At 32.0% G+C, this 24,114-nt stretch overlaps 1 protein-coding gene and 1 pseudogene across 2 annotated transcripts; one reads left to right on the top strand and one right to left on the bottom strand.

Annotated features, from left to right (window-relative positions):
- The first annotated feature begins 296 nt into the window (after nt 1–296).
- LOC143616211 (chitinase CLP-like) lies at nt 297–2,397 on the top strand (annotated as a pseudogene). Its single transcript, XR_013150620.1, has 2 exons — nt 297–472; nt 1,175–2,397. The product of XR_013150620.1 is annotated as a chitinase CLP-like (transcript).
- A 4,527-nt stretch (nt 2,398–6,924) lies between these two features.
- On the bottom strand, nt 6,925–8,377 carry LOC143616213 (putative 6-phosphogluconolactonase 2). Its single transcript, XM_077089106.1, has 3 exons — nt 8,180–8,377; nt 7,968–8,103; nt 6,925–7,425 (listed from the first exon to the last, which is right to left on the bottom strand). Exons 1-3 carry the CDS (start codon nt 8,344–8,346, stop codon nt 6,943–6,945), a joined length of 786 nt encoding a protein of 261 aa, XP_076945221.1. The 5' UTR covers nt 8,347–8,377; the 3' UTR covers nt 6,925–6,942.
- Between the last annotated feature and the right edge of the window lie 15,737 nt (nt 8,378–24,114).

Here is a 24,114-nt window from a genome sequence, read left to right as displayed (position 1 = left end):
GGATGAACTGGATTCTATTTTAAGAAGCTCTTGTTACAAATTACAAATGGTTTTATGACATATATAATATATAAGATAGGATAAGGACAAGTAGATATAATTTAAACCACACAAAACTATTTTCACATGTCATCTTCTTCAATTCCACCACCTCATAACCACCGACACATTGACGGCCAAGATAATAAAAAGGCTCAAAACAAAACTTATATTAAAATATTAACATGTTAATTAATACACACATACACATGTATATATATATATATATAAATGTCCTATGTACTCCTACTAATAATATCTACCACTTATTATCACATTCAAACACAAAAAGATGCATCTCCTAAACATACTTCTCATCTTATTATTATCATCATCATTCTCTCACACTGTCTACTCAGAGTTCAACACATCCGTTATCCCCATAAAGAAAGATGCTCAAACATCTCTTCCTAAGATCACTTGGTCATACCAGGTAACATGTTCGGTGAACTTTTCGTGACCCGTTCGACAGAAAGTTTGTTCATATTCATTCTTTCAATAAACAAACAAACATGAACATATGTTTCGCTCGTTCATTTAATTTACTGATTTAAGTGTGTTTGTTCATATATGTTCATTTATGACTGTTATCTTTGTTCACTTATGTTAATATATGTTTATGTTTGTAAATTGTTTGTTTAGATCTTAAAAGAACACACATAAACGAACATGAACATGTTCGACCATGAATACAAATATTTGTCTGATTAAGTGTTCGTTTCGTTTAAAGTTAAAGAATGACCTCTAACGTAAACAAACACAAACATGCTGATTTTTTAACTTTAAACGACCAAACACGAACATGTTCATATTTAACCTTTAAACGAGTGAACACGAAACATGAACTTGAATATTTGTCATTACTAAACATATTTTTATTAAAGAAAATGATTCAATTATATTAGAGAGGTGGATAAGCGCGCAACAAGCTGTGCTGCCACCCTGAAAAAAAAATTTAAATATTTGTCTGATTAAATGTTCGTTCATTTAAAGTTAAATGAACGTACACGAACATGCCCTTGTTAGTGTTCATTCTATTCGTTTACCGTCCTAAACAAAGGTGTAAATGTGTATAGTTGTATGTCACATAATGTCAAGATACTAACATTGGCTAATTACATTTGTGTCTAATAAGGTTCCGACGCGCGACGACGAACTTTATCTCTTCCTAGACCTCGACGCCCCGTTCGTGTGGAAAGACAGCGTCCTCTGGCACCCCCCCGAGGTCGCTTGCGGCCTCGAAGAAGGATGCCGGTTTCCTGTTCGATGCGACACCCCTTTATGCAAAGAAGCTAAATCATACATTAACCCTATATGCCCATCACTAAATATTACCGATAAATACGGTTGTAACATATGTAACGTTACACCGTACAACCCGATCTCAAACACGTGCAAAATTTCGCAACTAACGACCAATTTAGCCGCTATATATTACACAAACGGTCGAAACCCAAGCCGCGGTCCAAGGTGGCCATTCGGGACCGAGTTTGTGTTGTCATGTGCACCAAAATCTTTGTTAAAATCTTTTCCTACATATGTTTGAGGTGTTGCGTGTTTTTCGTGGTCGGGTTTGGGTTTTCCACGTCAGCTTTCGTCTATTAACTTTAGTCCGAAATTCGGACTTTGTCTTCCGGCCTCAACGTCCGGTCTTGGGGTGACGTTTTTGGGCGACGGACCGTTTTATTTCACGGATTCTCCGAATCGTGACGTTAGAACGCTTCTTTCGTATACTCCGATGGTTCGAAAGAGTTCGAAGTCGCTTGGGTATTATATTAAAATAAACCGGATTTTAATTAAAGGGACGCCGGTTACTTTACCGTCAGGTAAGGTACATCTGTGAAGATCAGTACTCGAGTACCGTACACGGTACTCGAGACTGGTATTTATAAAGCCTTTGTGAACAGCTTTACAAAGGCTTTAGGTAATGTTGCTAAAGTAACCGCGGTTAAACCTTTTAGTTATTGTGTTAAGGATAGTGTGGTGGCACCGAAGATTGATCTCGAGACGGAAAGTGGGAAGGTTTGGAGTATTTTGGGTGAGAATTCGTTGAAGCGGGTGGGGAATGGGGTTGCGTGTCTTGCGTTTGTCGAAGGTGGGTCGAAAGTTACCGATCCGATTGTGATTGGGGCGTTTCAGCTGGAGAATAATTTATTGTACTTTGATCTGGTGAATCAAAAGCTCGGGTTTAGTTCTTCGTTGTTGGCTCGTGGAAGTTCTTGTGGCGGGTTTAACTTCACCGAGGTTGCGAGTTGAAGTGATGTCGAGAATGTTAATTAATAGTGGGGATCACTAAATAAGGAACTCTTTGTAGTCATACTTAAGGGGTAATTAGTTGTGATGTCCGTTAAACTCGGTTCGACTCCAATAAATGTATCCAGTTTACTCTTGTAAGCCTTTTATTTGGCATTGGGTAGTAATAAATTGTTTCGGTCCGGTCTTGCCCCGGGTTAAGACTGATTCAGACCCAGGCCGGTCTTTATTAAACTATTTTTAAAATACAGATTTATAGAGTTTTTTCGTAGTTTTACTATTTCATGAGTAGTTATTTTTATTTACTTGATTTGTTTACTTTTGTCATTATAATTTAAAACCTTTTTTTTCTTTAATTTTTTTACAAAAAGTGTCTTATTTATTTTATTTGCTTCCAATGCGTGAATTACTTATCTAAGGAAATTGGACAGAAGAGTTAATGAAGCACATGTGAAAGTGGCCATCAATTATGACTACAAAAGTCAACTGTTTATTATAAAATTAATTGTATGTTAATACTGATATGGTTTAACTAGCATCAGGTTATTCAAAAAGTTTGTGGTTCGTAGCTTAAACTCGTAATTCGTTCGATAAAAGTTTAAATAAAACTAGCTAAAAAAGATTTTATTTGAAACAACATGAGCCGAGATGGATCAATTTTGTAATTGAGCCGCTCTCGACCCAAGCTCGACTCGGGTCATGGCTCGGCTCGTTTAACTTCAAGCTTGAGCTCAAGCGGAATTCAAGCTTGAGCTCAAGCGGAACTGCCTAGTTTAATTTCGAGCTTGAGCTCGAACCCACCCTGGCTTGACTCGTGAACAGCTCACTGTGACGTAGGTAGTTTATTTTAACTAACTCATCATTTAACAAACGCGTTATTAACAATATATTTAAATAACTAAAAAAATATGATTGGTTGAAATATGGTGGATCTCAACTAATTGAGCACTCTTGACGTGTTAAGGGGATGACGCCTGGAGCATAAAACGTGTTTGGCGCCCCATGTTTACTTTTGGTGTTGCGCCTACGTAACGGGAAGCCTAAGAGTATAAATTTAACTAAATTTTGTGAAGTAACAAATTGTTGCAAATTTGTAATCCCATCATATTAATTTTATATGGTAATAACTTTACAAATATGTAAATATTATATAAAATTTATAATATTAATATTAACTGAAAAGTACAATAATTTAAGAACATTCCATGGAACATGACATGTCTAACTAGTACAATAATAATAATTTAACAAGTAAAACCAAAAACACACTCGCTTCCAAATCCATTCCATCAAATCTACCAAGCTGTTTTTACATTTTTAAAAGTATTATATCCATAATATATATAAATGAAAACATAAAAATCCTACGTGTCGAGATATGGTCGCTCCCCCCTTTTTTTGGAGTCATCGGATTTGTTTGATTTTTTAAATGGAGGCTTCTTATACATTTGACCCGAATTCACGGGTATGAGTCTTACCAAACCCAGATATTACTTAAACGGGTTATAACATCTCATTAAATTAAAAACTATTCTCGCCAAATTATTGATGTGAAAATCCTATAAAATAGGATATACTAAAAATTATTATATGATTTTTTTAAATATTATTTATAATTAAGAAACAATATTATAGTAAAAAAAAAATAAGCAGGTCTTGGGTCTTACCAAACTCATATAACTTCTAAATCGGGTTATAACATCTTAGTTATGTGTGAAACATTTTTATCATCAAACTCTAAGTATATTATGAATTTCATTACAATAAATAAAATTAAACCCAAAAAAGTATATAAATATTAAAACGAGTAATTTAAAACAATCCCCGTAATACGGGGGATAAAAAGTAGTTTTATCTATATTTTAAAACATTTAAATGTCTTTTATGAAGTCTATTGTACTCATTAAATTTTTATTCTTTAATCAATTTTATTAAAGTTAGGAATTGAAACATAAAACAAAGTTTGTTTTTAGAAAATAAACCTTTCTAAGTTTATTTTAAACGAGTCATGAATCTATTAAAAAACGCAAGAGCAACATAGACTCTTAACTTATTAATGTTATCAATGACTGAAAATTGAATAAGAGTTTATCTCTAATACATAACTCTTTTAAGTGTATTCTAATTGCTACTAATTTGATGTACAATATTTATTTGATTCGTTTCGAATACACTTTATTTCATGTTAACTAATATAAATATGCTTTAGTTTACCATAGATTTGTTGCTTTAGTTGCTTATATATTTTGGTTGGTTTTAAAGAATTAAAGGGATAATGACTTAAAACAAATTAAATGATGGATTTGGCAGCGTTTTAAAGCTTGATGTTGATGACATGATAGAATCATTGGAGTAATGATGTGCCACCTATAAGTCTAACAATAATTAGAGGTGAAAAAAAAACTGAACCTGAAACCATACGTCGAAAAGAACTCGGAACTGAATTTTTAATACTTGAACCCGTAAGCTTTGTCTGTAGGGTACGAATATGATATGCTTTTAGTATCAAAACTCGTACCCGGAACCGGACCTGATTTGTACCCGGTAATATCCGGAATAAGTTCCATACATGAAACCTGGTTTTTCAATACCTGAAACCAGGTTTTTTAAATACCCGATCTATACCCGAAAATATCCCAAAAAATTGCAGCCACTTGAAAACCCAATCTATACCCGAAAATACCAAAAAAAAAAACGAAAATCAAATACATGGTTTTAGAATACCCGCTTATATACCCGACTAGAACCTAGTACATAGGATATGGTTTTTACTTTTTAGAGACAATGCGCGGACCTGAACCCGAACCAGGTATGGAAAATATTCAATTTTTCAATATCCAATCATACTCGAACCCGGTTCCATACCTAGAACCGGGTATTAGAAAAACCCGATTTGTGCACCTCTAACAGTAATGAGACTTCATTGATTTAGATTTGGGCTTCTGCTTTAATGTAATCAGTAGTTGGGCCAGGCCCACAGCAACAAGACCCTGTAAGTTGGAAGCCACTTGAATAGATGTGCACAACCCGGGTTTTTTTAGAAATGGAACCGGTTCAGCATTTAGTTAACAAAGTCAAGAACCGGGTCGTTAGGAACCGGATCTGGGTTTCGGGCTTTTGACCGGGTTTTCCACGCTTTTATCCAGTTTTGGCCGGTTGACTGGGTAGAGGTTGAACCGGTTCTTGTCCGGGTACGGTTTTCTGAGTAATTGAAACCTGGTTCGTATCTACGGCAGATTGGGTCCGTAATAAAAGTAAAACAAGTAGTAGTACGAGATGAGTTGGAAATTTTTATTTGTATTTTTGAACAAGAGAGAACATATTATTATCACGAAAAAAAACTTCTATGGAGTATTAACCAATGTATATCATATTGTATACTATCTTCATATAATAAAATGTTGTGTCATGCACTTTGTTAAAAATAAATCTGGAGTTAAATAACGGTTGTTTTTTTCTTGTGATTTGATAAGACTTTAATTTAATTTATTACTTGTCACAATACTTTTTTTCTTTGTATTATTTTTATCGATTATATAGTCACAATAAAATATAGATGGTTGAATACAAGCCTCTATATATAAACTTGCACTTTCAATTTCAATGTAATTATTTGTTAGTTGTTTTCTTTTCTCTATTCTTTCTTTACTTATATAGAAATTAATAATTAATAATTATATAGAAATTAATAATTATGAATATAAAGAATCCAATATAAATGCTCTAATCAACTATAAGAAATGTACATTGGACCATTGAACACATGCATAGATGCTTTACTTATAAAATTGATATTTGCTTATTTTATAGCACACTAGTTTGAGGCCCGTGTATTACACGAGTAGTTCTTGAAAATACAATATTAAATAAATAATCAGTATACAAGAAAAAATAAACCTGTTAAACATTATTAATACAGTCGTTGTACAATAGTCTTTAAAAAAAATTTAGGGTAAAAGATAATTATAAAAATTATATGTTTGAAAAAAAATAGAAAGTAAATATTAAATTAACAAATTTTGAAACATAAAATTTTAAGAATATGATAACTATTTTACTATTATAAATTTGTTAAAAAGAGTGAGGTTTAATGTAGGAGTGACAAGTGACAAAACTTGTAGCCTTTTATTAGAGAGTATAGATTTGTCCAATTCTGAACGAGGACCTTTAAGTGTTTAACAGATTTTGTCTTTGTCACTGGGCCACCAAGGCACCAACCTCAGGTCGCTTTACATTTTGCATACACAGTACTCACAGGTGTTTGCAGTGTCGTCTTATACTCGGCAGGATTGTTATGACATAACACCTTAAATACCACATTCACACCTATAGATCGGTTTGCGTTCGGTTAAGTTGGTTGGATGTAAGAACAGATGGGCCGCCGTGGGCGCATTCACTACAGTCAATTTGAAGCGTAAAAATCACAATAAACACTTGATTCAATAGACAGTTTTAACTCTGAAGTAGAGAACAGTAAGAAGCATATAAACGGTATAAAACTATAAATATAGTGGAAAAGTATTAACAAAAACCATTTTCATAACTTTAATATGGTATTCATTCAAGGATATAATATAGGTGTCAAAATCAAAGGGTAAAATTATAGTTTTTACCACATTCATATCATTTAACTTCTCTACTTAACAAAAATTAATCAAAGCCATTAATCTTTGAAGCAGCATAATTATCCAAAAACCACACCAGTTTCCCAACACTCGGTTCGATCATCCTAGCTGGCAAAACCGGACCCTCGGGTCCCACATCACCTATCGCCATCCACGAAGCCTCCGCCTTCCCGCCACCTGTCACGACCACTGCCACATTGGCAGCCGAGTTGATAACAGGCAGTGTGAATGTTATTCTTTCGGGCGGAGGCTTAGGGGAAGTGGTGATAAATGTCACCCATTCGTTCTTTTCTTCAAGAACCGAATGGTTAGGAAATAAAGACGCCACGTGGCCATCTGGGCCCATCCCAAGAAGGATTAAGTCGAACTTCGGGCAGTCGCTGACCTTGGACACGTTGACCACACGGGTCCTGACCAGTTTTCGGATCACAAACTCGTACTCGTTTGCAGCTTCTTCTGTGGTTAAAGAATCGTTGATGGAATGTATATGACTAGGAATAATAGGCAACTGCAAACACATAATCAATATATTAAATATAATTACAATAAAAATAATAATCTTGTTTTTAAATAAAATGATTTAGTAGGTTGACTTTTGACTTTTGACCCTTTTGACTCCCTTTCGTTTAAGCTAGTTTCTTACTAGTTATATATAACATATAACCCAAAATTGACCCGTTCATAGATAAACAAGTCAAGGCCACTCTGTCACTTACGATACATGACGGGGTATTATAAGTGGCGGAGTGGCCTTGCTGTCACGATCTATTGAAATGCAGCCCTGTGTCGTACATGATAAAATTAATAAATGAATATATGAGTCAAATAGCCACCACTGTCATAATTAGATCCAAACAAAATACAAACTGATAACGAACTAAAGTTACAAACTTTATACAATAAATATTTGTATTCATGTTAAAAAATCGAAATAAAGACCGGAAAACAAATCGGTTCGTCTCCATTTGTAAAAGAATGTACACATAAAGTTACAAACTTTTAGATGATATTAAATATAACATACACTAATAATGGTTACAAGCTAATTACCTTAGACAAAAGATGATCTTTAGCAAGCTTGTAGTTGCTATCAGCATGATTCTTTGCAACCACTCGTTCATCGGCCCAAAATATATACCATTTTGACCAATCAACAGTCTTGTTATAAGGAGCTCCACACAGATTCCTGTTTTCAACTCAAGTTACAATATTCAAAATGAAAACTTTAACACATAAACACATGATCAAACATATTATTGTACCTCATCAAGCTAATAACCGAGCCACCGGACAAAGCAATGGCGAAAAAGCCTCGTTCTTTGACTGACACCTCGGATAACTCTGCTATATAATCAGCCAAATCCGTACTGAGTTCGTCCAAACTTTCATGAATTCTCACTTCGCCTCTGTTTGATTCGAAATTAATCATCTTTCTTAAACCCTTTAACGTCTAAACCATAAAAAAAATATATTCAATTTAGTCACATATGCAATATGATCATAAAATGCATTTCAAAATCCAATTTTTGGCTAAATTTCTTGATTTTATCAAGAAACATATTTGGGTAATAATAAAAGTAAATCAAGAAAATACCAAGAACAGCCCAGATCATAATTAGGCACAAAATAAAAAACTTTAAAAAAATATTAGGGAGAGAAAGAAAATTGCTTACATGGCAGAAGATGGAAGAAATCAAGAAATTGTTTAAAGCGGAAGATGTGTGTTAATGTAACTATGATTTATATAAAAAAAATAATTCATCTTTACACCTTTTAATGTCTAAAGCATAAAGAAATATTCAATTTACACAAAAGATAATAAACACACAATACCAACATATGCAATGTGAACAGGATAGCCATTTCAAAACCGAAACTTTGGCACAATTTTCTTGAATATATCAAGAAACATAATTGGGTCCTAATTATTAAGAAAAGTAAATCAAGAAAAATACTAAGAACATAGCAATTTTAAATCCCAGATCACAATTAGGCATAAAATCAAAATTCATAATTCAGAGAGAAAGAGAGAGTTGTATACAAAAATAATAATAATAATAATAAGAAACTGAATAAAGTTGAAGATGACTGTGAATGTAAGTAAGACATATAAAAAAGATCCTAAAAAGTTTATCTTTTTACATACCAAAACACACAGTGACATACACACACATAGATACAAAATGTTGACTCTGATCAAGGTGATACATTAGGTATAATTCCAACATATGCACTGTGATCAAAATAAGCATTTCAAAGCTCAATTTTCTTGAATATATCAATTTTTAGCTCAATTTTTCTGATTAATAATAACACTAAATCAAGATTAAACCAAGAACAGAACAATTCTTGATTTTTATGTATTATAAACAAATCCCAGATCATAATTAAGCATAAATCAAAATTCATAATTTACAGAGAAAGTTGCTTACAAGAAAAAAAATGAAAAATCAAGAAATTGACTAAAGTTGAAGATGGGTGTGAATGTAAGCATGATTTATATAAAATAAATAAAAATCATCTTTTTACACACTAAAACACACAGTGACATACACACACATAGATACAAACTGTTGACTCTGATCAAGGTGATACATTTTTAACAAAAGGTATAATCTTGAATAATATATGTTTATAATAATTCCAACATATGCAGTGTGATCAGAATATGCATTTCAAAACCCAATTTTTAGCTCAATTTTCTTGAATATATCAATTTTTAGCTCAATTTTCCTGATTAATAATAAAAATAAACCAAGAACAGAACAATTCTTGATTATTATGTATTATAAACAAATCCCATATCATAATTATGCATAAAATCAAAATTCATACTTTAGAAACAAAGACAGAGTTGCTTACAAAAAAAATAATAAAATAAAAAAATTAAGAAACTGATTAAAGTTGAAGATGGTTGTGAATGTAAGCATGATTAGATAAAAAAAATAAAAAATAAAATAAAAATCATATTTTTACACATCAAAACACACAGTGACATACACACACACATAGAAACAACCTGTTGACTCTGATCAAGGTGATACATTTTTACCAAAGGCATATTCTTGTATAACATATGTATATAATAATAATAATTATTATTATTAATAAATGGGACCAACTTCAAATAAATGTATGAAAATGAAAGCAAAAGAAGAACTCACTGATTGAAATAAAAAACCCTAATTTCAGAAGAATGATGAAACCCACAAATGTATGTGAACATATTTATAGGTAGAAATAATAATAATTTTAATAATAATAATAATAATAATAATAAGGTGATAAGCAGAAGTGAATCATCATCCTTTGTAATGTGGCGTCAGCAATGGAGGTTTGGTTGACCATCATTACAAATTTCATCATATTTCTTTATTTAATCAAAGATACAATTTTTTAATTATTAATTTTATTTTTAAAAGGTGTTTTAACGAAGTTGCGTCAACAAACTGGAGAACCGTATAAACACGTATACGTAATAAATATGCATATATATATATATATATATATTATATATATATATATATATATTATATATATATATATAGGGGAGGGTTATTCTAAAAACAATTAGTTTCCTAAGAAGATTAGAAATAAATCATAGCCATTGGATCTTATCAATCAATGGTTAGAGATTTAAAATTTCAAAAAACGTCATAGTTTTCTAGAATTACTCTTTCACCATTATAACCGACATAGTTCATAGAATTGTTCTTTTACCATAGGTTGTAATGTCACATGTCAAAAATCTGAAATTATTTATTTTTATTTAAACCATTATATATATATATATATATATATATGCATATGGACAAAAGATTATAGATATTATACTATAAAAAGATAAATTTTAAATATTTTAAAAAGGTATACACGTAGTTTTGTCGTTTATATAATAAATAGTAGAAGAGTTAAAGTCGGTTCTTAGTATATAGTGGGGTGCGTTTAATGCAAAATCAGTTCAACTGTCAGAACATAGGTGATTTGCGTATTATCGTGTCACTTAATTATAGTACTTGAGATCTGTTAGGGGTTTAACTGGTTTGTTATTTATTAGGTAATTTATTATTTTATTTACATATTTTTGTAATAATAGTTATTTTATATATATATATATATATATATATAGGGTTAACGTAAAAAACAATATTTTTGTGAGAAACATAAGAATAAATGTAGACCCTTGGATCTAGGATCTAGTGGTTGAGATTGGTAGCTTCTAAAAGTTGTATAGTTTCCTATTTACATAGTATGATGTCCTATTTAGGTGGTGTGCTTTATTTTAAAGTCTTCTCACACTTCTCACAAAACAATTGTTTTTTATTTGAACCCTTATATATATATATATATATATATATATCATGAGTTATTTTTATACATAATAGCAATGATTTATAATGAAATTATAAATTTATTATGTAAAATAAAAATTGTTATATTTATATAAATGAGGACCCAAATTAGACTCTCGAGACTAGTTAAGTTTGGTTTGTGAAACTTGGGTCCAACCTCGTTTGTTAAATGTTTAAAAATCCAATTAAAATTTTTAGTTTGAACCCGAGCTCATTGCAGTGCAACTTGTTATAAACCTTTGACGGGCAGCTTACAATCGACTTAACTTATATAAAATATTCCTTCATAGGCGTCATAAGAAGAAATCGTTATAAAAATAGATCATTTATTATGGCATACGGGTTTATTCTCCTATGTATATCTATATTTATTTAACAAATAATTAGTAATATATAAACTTTGATTTAGAATAACTTTATTACTGTAAAAGATATTCCAATACATTGTCAAATAAACCTATATTTATATTTATATTTATTTTTATTTGTAACTATTAATTATTTTCTTTTTGTTTTTACTGAATTTTAATTATTTAAAATCGTTTTAAAAATTAAATGACAATATATTTTAGGAAAATACAAATAATTCATTTCAAAGATAAATACTTTTTTAAATAAGTTCATGAAAACTTTTCTATTATTGGATCTTTATAATATTATCTAAAGGTTTTATTATTATTTTTTTTAATGTTTCACGATTAAACAAAATGTCTTTTTTTTTTTCAATTATTTTATTTTTAAAAATTTTCTTTTCCAAAGAATTTAATAGAAACATTTCTTTATATATTTAGAAATGTTACTTATTCATTATTTTAACTTCTTTTTAAGTATTTTATAAAATATGATCAAATAAAAGGTAATTTATAAAAAGAAATATAATGAGTTGACTCAAAAAACTACAAATATTAGAGTTACACTTGTGTTTAATAAACAAGTCATAAGAAACATATTTTTAACAAAATACTCTCAATGTAACATATACTATAGTTTCAAATGAAATAAAAGTAGCATGACTTACAATTAATAATTATTTTTCGCCCCCAGATTTAAATACTTTATCCATTTGCCAATGGAAAGATGACTTGCAAATTTCAAACAAATTGCTATATCGACGTGTTGGTGTCTCTATCCCACTTTACTTCAACCATTGAACACTTATTTAATTTACCAAAATTAAAATATTCGAATTATTCCTTACCGAATAAACAATATGCCACCTTAATACCTTATCTATCATTAATCTTTTATTTATTATTTAAATTATTGTTTATAATCCTCTTAGTTGGTTGTCACCTTAAACCCATCTATTTGAGGTTCCAATGCTAAATTATCCATATTTTAATAATATACAAAGATTTGGAAATAAAGTTTAATATATATAAATTGGTCATATTTATTGAAAGTAATAACAATCTTCACACCAAATAAACAGACTAATATTGTATTTTGGTGATGTAAATTTCTTGTTAAGTAATCAAATTCATAGGTGTCTAAATTCTATTTTTAGATCATTTATATGTCAAGGTTCATGATATATAAAGTTTGTTATAACCATGAAATATTATCTTACATGTTTGCATAACATATACGTTTAAAATATACATGAAATATACATGTTTGCATAAAATATAAAAATTTTGTTATAACCATGAAATATACGTTTAAAACTCGACAACAGATAACAACGAAGTAACCTTTTATTGTACTAAGAATACACATACATTTTTCAAGTTTAAAAAGTCTCCTCTCTTCTCTTATAAGATACAAGGTATTTATACTATGTGTAAGAAAATACTTGATGAGGTCCTCTTAACGGATTGATAGTGACTCATACTCTCTTACTAATGAGGATTTCTTCGCATTCTCTTTGCTCCTCCCTACATCACAAAGGTTGTCTCCCTCTCTAATCGTTCGTCTATAGAAGGACGTGGGTAAGAATCCCCCAAGACGCACCGCATGGTCAGTTTTAAGCATCTTCAGTACGTCAACAACTTTTTACATATTTTCAATGGTTAACCGTTAACACATGCCTTTTAATCTTACTTCTACATTTACACATTTGTCCACCACACGATTTTAACCCTTAACATTATGAAATTTTGATAGATACATTTCCCACACACCATAATACCACTAGGCCACATGCATTTTTCTAACTTTTTAGTATTATGTTCTTTTAGTATATGTCTTAGAGGATGTTTGGCTAAGCTATTAAAAATTGCGATTTTTTTTAAAAACAAAAGTTGTTTGGTTAAAATTCATTCTAAAGCTTCAAAAGCATCAAATCGAAGTTTTTTTAAAAGCAAATAAGCAATTTTTAAAAGCTCAAACCAAACACACCTTAATATTTCATGTGTATCAATTAAATTTTCGCGTAGCTATCATTATTAAAAAAAGTGTGTCATGTATTTCATTTATATGTACTTTGAAATTTAAACTTTTACTTCTTGGCTATGTTATATGAAAAAAAAAAACCATTAAACTAATTTGTATACACACGATCTTTACATACTTTTGATCTTCATAAAAAAAATTATAAACCTATCAAATTGCAAGTGGTATGGGAAAAGATGAATCACACATGACATGATGAAAAGAGTAAGAGGGGTTTCGGGTATCACTTACCATCAAATTTAAAGGCAAGATGGGTCTAAATTAGTGATCTAAAAATAATCAAAACCCCACATCATCATATTCACGACTTTATCTTTTTATATATATACTACCCCATTTTCTTAGGAATCTAGCTATATAGGTAACTACTACAAATTGACATATCATCATCATATATAGGGGGTATAATATGTTATAATATAAAGGAATCGGGTCTACTCAAAAATAAGTTTAACAATATTGGGTTTCTAGTTACACATATTTATTTTTTTTTCCTTTTAAAGAGCCCTAATAACTATAAAAAAGCGCACGTAAAAAATGCTGGTTGATCGGGAGTTGGGGTCACTCCTCAAGACATGACGAAACTAATGAACCTGATCATATGAGGGATCAATAGCTCATTTTTTTGGATTAAAGGACGTTAGTTGGTGATGAATAGTTTTAGGGTAGTTTTCACGGTTTGGGGTATTTGGCAAGTTAATGTCACTCTGAAGTTCTTAATGGTGGTGGGAGAAGATTTACTTACGAGGCATATGTATGTGAGTCAGGCCTGCACACAAGAACATTATCAGGATGTTACGTGAGATGACATGATGCAACTTATAAACACGTGTTTCGTTCACAAGGGTTTCTAGAGTTGGAACATGATTGCCAAATAGGGTAATGTGCTAACCTAAGGAGAGAGATTGACTAGATGTTGTGGTGGTTTACTCGTATTGCAACTTTGTTCCCTATAAAATGTAATAATGTATGATAGGTGTGGATCAAAGTTATAATACAAGTAAACAACATATGCCATCCGTTTATTTTTCAAGGTTAGCTAAAACATAAATTCAGTCTGTATAAAAAAGTGTGGTAAATTTTTTTGTTCATTTATAAATAATATTACCTTTTTCTTTCGAAATAAACACTTCTATTTTTGAAGACGTAAGAAAATTGACTAGGACTAGATTAGAACCTGATTTCTTAAAATGTGATTGAATGATGTGATACCACAATCATACAATTATTATGTTCATACAACTTTGTAAGGGCTTTGTATGTTTATTAACAAAACACTTTTTTTATTAAAAAATTATAATATATTAGATATAAACTATACATAAATCAACCTAAGAAAGAAAGAAAGAAAGGAAAAAAAATAGTTAATGTGAATGAAATATTATAAATTGATTGTAAGCATTAAATTTCTCTTTTATTAATAAATACATAATTAACATATCTCAATTTCAACAAAGTATACACATGCTACCTATAGGAAAGTTTTTACTATATTGAAGGATATCTTAAGACTGTTGATGTTCTTACTTGAGTCCTAACGTTCGAGCTACGTTTGGTACCTCGAGTTAGCGTGCTATAGATGTTAAAAGATTTTAGTAGCCGAGACTAAGATGTCATAAAATATTATAAACTTATGAAAACCGGTAACAAAAAATTCACTTTGGTTCATTTCATATCTATGATGACTTCAGATTTTGGTTTCGAATGTTAGTTTGAACTAAAAAGTACGAGGATTCAGTTTATAAAAACTTTTACGTAAATAAACCCACAACAAGTCGATTCATTCATTAGTCATGGTCATGGGTTGTAATGTACACCTTGAATGATATCATGTTCTACTTGTGTTGCAATCACTAGATATAAAAATGGGTTTTATCACCAACTTGTAGTGATGGGTTTATGTCCCTAGATCACATAGTTTTCTTTGTTAACATAATTAGTTAGGTAAAATTTTTGTGGGTGGTTTTTTGACTTTTTAAAGTTCAGTTTGGACCATCGATTCCCAACTGAATTCTTTATCTCAAACTATAATAGTTTCAAAAGAAAATTTGGTCCACAGATGCCTCTTTAAATAATGTTTTGTATTAGTATTACGATTATGAATTCGAACATAGTCCTAGAGTTAGTGGTCCAGTGACAGAGACATAGTCTAGACTCTTAAACACAAATCACTACTAGAAAACAAGTCATTTTTTCACAAAAACTTCCTACAAATTTCCTATAACAAGTAATTCCAACAGATTTCCAACAAAAAAATATGCTCAAACTTTGCTACAATATTATATAATAAACATTATGAATAGTTTTTGTAGGAAAGTTGTAGGAAGTTTACAACCACATGTTTTTGTAGCAATTTTGTAAGAAAAGTTGTTGGAAAACGGTTGAAAACGATTTTCAAGCATGTGTTTTTCCAACAACTTTTTTGTTAGAAACTGAATTTTTCCAACAAATTCCTACAATTCAGTTGTAGAAAAACATCTCTTTTTCTAATAGTGAATGCTACACATCAAGTAGTAACATAAGCCACGTATCAAACTTACTAAAAACATTTATGAACATGTGATTTAACAAAAAGCCTTCAATTAATCAGGTATCGGCGTACCCTTGGCTTCTAAGTTGTACTTAGTGTCGGTCAATAGTTTTGAGATTATTAAAATCTAATATTCATTTAATTTGATACTCATCTTATGTTTCTAAGAAAAGAAAATTGGACATGGAAGTGACATTAACAATAATTAAAGCATCAAATAATTAAAGCATAAGACAAATATGAAATGTGAGGTTAAGAATCTCGGCTATCATGAACATGTTTAGTGCATCTTGAATTCATACCAAAGATTACTTCTTTATTATTATTATTATTATTATTATTATTATTATTATTATTAGTAAGTAAAAATGTCTAAATTTGACACCTCTAACTTCTTTACTTCATTTAAAATGTATCATTTCAAGGATAAATGGTTTATATTCCTTTGTGTGATTTACCTTTAACTCAAAACATGCTTGAGCTAATTACAAAGGGGTTGTTACAATTCAAGTTATAACAATTTATATTTTAACTATCACTATCACTATCTATGAACTTATTTTGAGATAAAAGAGATGTCAAAATCAATGATAGAACTTCTTTTTTGTGATAAGAAGATTAGTGTGGTCCATTTTGTTAATCACAAGTTTTTCCTTCCTCAGACTTAATTATTTGCTTTTTGCTGATGTTGATTTCATTTTCAGTTCATTGAATTTTTGACACTTCATTTATGTTCAATTAATGATTTTGGCCTTTAAGAAAAATAAAAATTTATTGTGTCAATTTGATCTCTGAAATGGTGTCCTTGGCTTGGTTACCAATTGTTAAACTATGTTATTTAAATGTCTTAATAATTGAATCAAGTCAGTATTGAAGAAACACGAAACCCCCTAGGTCTATTTACTTAGTCCAAGGGTGATGATCTAATATTTCCCACGATGAGTTATATTCCTTCTTGGCGCAAATGATTAGTACACCTACAAAACAAAACATCGTGAGCTCGTTACGAGGGAAATTGGGGGGGGGGAGATCCTCTCGTAACCATCCCCAGCGTGAGAATCAGTATACTATTTGTAATAAGTATATATATATATATAGAGAGAGAGAGAGTTGAGAGTATTAGATGCCAGATCCTTTACCATTTGGAGGCAGGTTGGTATTTATAGCCGTTAGAGAGGAGAGTAAGAATATGGTCAACTGCCCTGTCAGGCTCTCCACCAATCATGTCCCTTCCACGTGTGCTCCAGGTAGTTGGTGGGCGTCGTGGCCATTTGATTGTGACATGTCGTACTATTGGCCATATGTTGTTTATCTCTTATTGGATGGACGTTATTTACGATGAATATTAGAGGGAATTTCCAGTGGAGCGGTGAAATGCATAGAGATCGGAAAGAACACCAACGGCGAAAGCACTCTGCTGGGCCGACACTGACACTGAGAGACGAAAGCTAGGGGAGCGAATGGGATTAGATACCCCGGTAGTCCTTCATTTTTGCCCCATGCTCTCGGAGATCTTTGGCGCTCCCATTCCCAATGTGTCAGAAAATATTTATTATATGAGGACATGTTATTCATCGCTTTGGCGCCATGACTTATGCATGGCGCCTGTCCATTATCCTCGGCGGGAGCCTCGATTATGTATTTAATGATAGGTTTAGTACCCTACCTCTACAAGTATATATATATATATATATATATATATATATATATATCGTCTTTCAAGTGTGAAGATGCAAGTAAGATTAAGAAACAAAATCTATAAGAAAACTAGAAAAGACAAACAAACTAAAATCAAAAGAAAAGTTTGATATTAATTACATCTAATCTTTATTCTCTACAGATATTGATGTATAAGACTGAGTTCTACGTCTAAGGACAACATCTAATACGTAAGGAATACGTTTTTTGTTTCATCAAACATATTTCTAGAAGACAATGATGTTGATTGTGAAGTGAAGTTTTGAGTTTTTTTCATTGACAATTCAACAAGCAGTAGTGGATCTAGACCATAATTTCAGGGATAACGTTCAAAAAAAGTTTTACTTATCGTATTTTATACAATGTAAACGAATTTTTTTACCTTATTTCATATAATAACCGAATTTTTTTACGCTATTTCATACAATAGTGTTTTTAGTTGATCGATATCATCATTTTCTTGTAATTTTCGTTTAAAAATACCACATTCTTGGATGTTTTCATGTCGTATCTGGTCTAAAGGTAAATTTAAGCAAAAGTACACTTTTTGGGGTTAAAGTTGACATGTCGTTGGTCGTTAGGGAAGCGCATCGCGTGAAGTGTAAAGCCGGTAAACTACCTTTTACCCACTTGGGTATCCCGATAGGTGCTAACATGAGTCGCTACCGTAATTGGCAGCCCATCTTAGACAAATTTGACTCAAAACTTTCCAAATGGAAGACGAAAGTCTTGTCTTTTGGGGGTCGGTTAACACTTATTAAATCGGTTTTGGGTAGTTTGAGCACATATTACTTCTCTTTATTTCAAGCTCCAATCAAGGTTCTTAAACAATTGGAAAGTAAACGTAGAAAATTCCTTTGGGGAGGTTCGGAAGAGAAGGTCAAAATCAGTTGGGTCGCCTGGAATAAGATTATTCTAGACAAAAAACGGGGTGGTCTCGGAGTTGGTAGTTTACGGGCTGCAAACATCGCCTTGTTGGCCAAATGGCTAAAACGTTTTAAGAGTGAAAATGGCTCACTGTGGGTAAAAACAATAACCGCTATTCATAGATGCATGAACAAATGGGAGGCTATGCCAATTAAGTCGTCCTTAGGTGGAGCTTGGAAGCACATTGGCATGTTGGTTGCTCACCTGAAGTTACAGGAGAGACTTTCTCCTCAAATGGGTATGGGTGATAATATTTACTTTTGGTTGGACTGTTGGGCTTCCGATCAACCTCTAGAATTCTCTTTCCCTCAATTTTCTCCTTGGAACTAAAGAAAGATGTGTTAGTTGCAAATTGCTATGAATGGAGGAATGATGTGCTAGAATGGATTTGGAGATGGCTAAGTCAGAGGTTATCGTCACGGGAAATTGCTGAATTGGACGCATGTATTGCTTTGATATCCTCGGTACATATTACTCGCAACCCGGACAAGTGGTTATGGAAGGGTTCAGACGACTCGCGGTCGTTCTTTTTGGTGAAATCCCTTAGGTGGGAAATTGATAATCTAAATATACCGGTTGTCGAGGGGTTCCTTTGAAAATAAATTGCTTCATGCGGAGGCTGTTACTCGACCGCATTTTAACTAAATGGAAGCTGTCCAAAAGAGGGGTTATGTTGGAGGATTTACAATGTGTGTTTTGTGGAGACTTTGTTGAAACATCACAACATCTTATGATAAATTGTGGTGTCTCCAAGTGAGTATGGTCTATTATACATGACTGGGTCAAACTTCCTAAACGGGTCAGTTTTGGCACGTTGGAGGAGATGCTCGGTTACCCGGATAATTTAATAAAGAACAAAGAAGAATGTAAAGCGGTGCAATCCATCTCGGCAGTTACTTGTTGGATGATATGGAAAGCCAGAAACGACATTATTTTCAATAATGTGCCTTTTCATATGTCCAAAGTGGTCAACGACATTAAGTCCGCTTCCTTCTTGTGGGTGAAACATCGTGGCAAGGTCTCGAGCCTTGATTGGGAGAAATGGTGCAAGTTTAGCTTTATTAATTTCCCCTTATAGGGCTTTTGTACTCGGTTGTGACTTTTTCTGTTTGTTTGGGCTTCTTGCTTCTTGCTAGTTGTCCCCCTTTCGTTTATTAATATTATTGGTCTTTCCAAAAAAATCTTATAAGTTCCCTAATTTTAGAATGGACAAATTTTAAACCATAAATTCATAATCAATTTCAATTTATACATAAACCCTAAATTCCTATTCAATTACAGTTTCCAATTTATATTTATCCGAATATCCAAAAGACCAAGTGACTTCTAAAACTATGGTGAATGTAGAAATTTTCACATATATTATTGTATGATATTTACATTTCAATTTATATTGAAGTCATGAGTTCCTTCTTTTTCAACATTTAATTAAATTTATATTCTCATAGGTTTGTTGCTTTTCTTTAAATGGTAGACGGGTCAAATTTTGTCACATGCTATCTTACTTGTTTAATATCTTGTAAAATGATTCAATGTTTGCCAATTACATATCACGTGAATCATAGACTTAAGAACCTCTTATTTACATAAACAAAATAAATATAACTAAACGGTATATTGTGTCAACTATATACAATTGTATTTGAAGATATACATTAAGATATAATTATATATGTATATAAAGAATTAAAGATAATTAATTAAATGATTAAGAAACGAACCGAGTTTGAGCTATATCTCTCTTACATTAAACAAGCCAAGCTCAAGCTCAAGCTCAAGCTCAAGCTCAAGCTTAGGCAAGCCCAACTCTCCTCGTTTAGTCGTTTATACTTGTAGGCAAACATAAAAGTTTATTGTTAAAACACTAACCAAAGAAAATTAAGAACATAATGTAAATGAAGATTAAATATTGATGAATTGCCAATGTGAGGTAACCCATTTGATAGAATTATTGACGTAAAGTGTAAACGAGTAACATTTGTGCTAAAAAAACATAACAAAAAAACAAACAAATCACTGATTAAATTGTGTTTACATCAACCGATTGTCATAGATGGTGACAATAGAGGATAAAGGACAATCATGTTTGAGATTGAGTTTGAAAACACATATTGACTTACTGGTATTTTCAAAAAACCAATAAGTTAAATGGTGTTTGGCAATCATATAAATATTTTTTATTTTAGCTTTTTTAAATGATTAAAAAACAATTTTATAAAAGTCCAAAATCTTGACTTTTCAAAATTACTTTTTGAAAAAGCCAATAAAACAATAATCATTCTTGTGAATTATCTCTAATATTCCTCGAGCAAACTAAACCGCAAACTAAACCGTAGAATCAAATTGATCTGTTAAAAGTCCTTTAGTAACATAGCAACTAGAGGTGCACAAAATATAAATTATCAGGTTACGGACATGACGCGCAACCGGATCCTACCTGTACCAACCCGTGGGCACAATCCGGTATAGGATATCTCCCTGGAGCTGTACCCGAAATCGGGAATACCCGGTCAAAACCCGACCCGACCCGAAACCCCATCAAATACCCGACTATATCCGGAACCGTTCCTACCCGACTCGGTTTTGACTTTTGTTGACCATACCTGAACCAGTTCCTAAAGATACCCGATTTGTGCACCTCTAATGGCAACATAGCAAATCATGAGAAGCCATCAAAGCATATCCCAAACAAAATGTAAATCAATTTCCAGAGATTCTTGGTGATATATATATATATATATATATATATATATATATATATATATATATATGGGAAGGTTATCGTAAAATAATTGCTTAACGTACAACAGGTACGCGAATCACGCTCAATGGCAAAAATACTAAAACGCTCAGCCAAAATACCAAAACGCTCAGCCAAAAATACTAAAACGCTCAAGAAGGTTTTCGTAAAGAAAAGTAAAATGATCGATTAACGATCCAAAACTGTTTATTTCGGTGAACCAATGATTAATTGGATATGTATTGACGATTTCGAGATCTTGTGATTTGATTTCATGGATCGATTTCATGAATATAAATATTCTTGTACCTAATGTACGTTAAGCAATTATTGTATTTGTGCAGCATCTTGGAAAGCGCAATCTTCGGATATTCTACACTTAGACCCACATCAAACACTCAAAAGAACCAAAAAGTAACTATTCTTTTAAACATTGATAAATTATAGATTGGGTGCTTTAAACAATTCAATTTCACTCGTTGCATGTGAAGGCGTTTAAGTAATTTGTTCTAAAAACCAAAATTTAAATAAACAAAAGGAAAGTTTGTGTATAGGCTCTACCTAATTAATACCCCTCACAAACAAGGTGAAATAATAATATGCGGCCATTGAACTAACGTAACTTTTATTCTATAAAAACAATTGTATTAGATGAAATTGCATTAAAGCTAATGCAACCATTTTTTTTATTGCATAATGCAACTTTTCTTTCAAATGCAACCTTTTAAAAAGGTTATAACCATGATAGGGTGTCCCGGCCCAATAGTACTATTCGTAGGATCAAAGGCTAATTGGTTACTGGGTGACAGTAATGTAGGGACTGGGCGCGGATTGACGCTAATTTCAACTCATATATTCATGTATTGAAGTGTAACCTTGATTTTTTTTTATTATAACGTATTTGTTGTTTAGTTTTCCTCAAGAAGTAAAACCAGTAAAATAAAGTCGTGAAATTCACTTGTTATTATGCTCAATTTGTTTGCTAGTAGTTAATGTATGGCGTGACCTATGGCATGCCCTAAAATACCTTTGGACAATTTAAGTCTAAGATTTGTAACCTAACACATAAGTTTTCTCATGTTCATTAGCTGTTCACCGTAGTGGTGTTCTGTAAGGCCCCGTTACCGGTAGCCCTACTTTGAACGTTGGATTTACTCATAAACGCAGTTCTAAATATCAGAGTTAATTAAAATATTCGCGGAACATTAAAAACATTCAAACCATTACATTCCATAACCATAATTCTTGTCTTATCGAGCATTCATAGTCATTTAAAAACAAAACATAGTCTTTTAAAATAAAACATCATAGCAAAATCTTCAGATGCCAGCTTCGTCCAACTCTGCCATGCGTCCTCCTCAAGCTACCTGCCTCGTTCTACTCACCTGCGTGCATACTAAAAGTCAGCTACGCTGAGTGAGTTCTAGTTAATCATATAATCATACAATACCTTCTTACATTTCATACTTAACCTCTTAACTTTCTTTCCTACACGCATAAGTGCATATACTTTCATTCTTACCTTCATACTTTCTTTACATACATAATCATACGTTTTAAAGAGCCTTTCGCCCTATAACCTCACAGATATTATTAGGGTCTGGTCCCTAACATCACAGATATTATTAGGGTCTGGTCCCTAACATCACAGATATTATTAGGGTCTGGTCCCTCTTCGTTACCATACAACTATGCCTTTCCTTCGTTTGTTAACTTTATCGCATTCATACATATAAGCAAATACATTATACTTACCTTATACGTAACACTACAACCTGACAGTACGTGCAATATCCGAAGATCGTTCACGTACTAACAAGCAATCATTCATACATTTCACATCATTCATATAAGGCATACACTTATCACTTAGGATAAGTGTATTAACAAACATATCGAGTATGCACACAGCCCCGAAAACATAACACAGAAGTGGGGCTAGAAACTCACCTCAATGCGGTTGCGTTCACCGTTTACGGTTATTCCCTTCTTGAGCTGTGCACGACTAACTGTATAATAATTACAGTATTAAGTACCGCTCTAGTCATATCATTGCTACTTAATTAGTCTTACACGTCTAAGCTGTTTTACTTCATTACCTGGTTAGTTAATCGTTACTCATTTACCTTTAAAGGTATCTTTCATAAATTGCCAAACTTCAAGGGCTGTTATGTAATTATATAATTCTTTTCTAAGTCCAGGGACCATTCTGTCTTTATATTAAACTTCTAGTTCGTTACTTTTCCCTTAACGAATTGGGTAGAGAATCACCCTCTGATTCGCTAAGCTCCCATAACGAACTAGCTAACGAATCACCCTCTGATTCGCTAAGCTCTCATAACGAACTAGCTAACGAATCACCCTCTGATTCGCTAAGCTCCCATAACGAACTAGCTAACGAATCACCCTCTGATTCGCTAAGCTCCCATAACGAACTAGCTAACGAATCACCCTCTGATTCGCTAAGCTCCCATAACGAATTAGCTAACGAATCACCCTCTGATTCGCTAAGCTCCCATAACGAACTAGCTAAAGAATCACCCCCTAGTTCTCTAA

Source organism: Bidens hawaiensis, unplaced genomic scaffold (assembly GCF_021521415.1).
Source record: "Bidens hawaiensis isolate Kalapana, Puna unplaced genomic scaffold, B.hawaiensis_p1.1 tig00046220_1, whole genome shotgun sequence".
Classification (NCBI taxonomy): domain Eukaryota; kingdom Viridiplantae; phylum Streptophyta; class Magnoliopsida; order Asterales; family Asteraceae; genus Bidens; species Bidens hawaiensis.
This window is presented reverse-complemented; position numbering and strand designations above follow the sequence as displayed.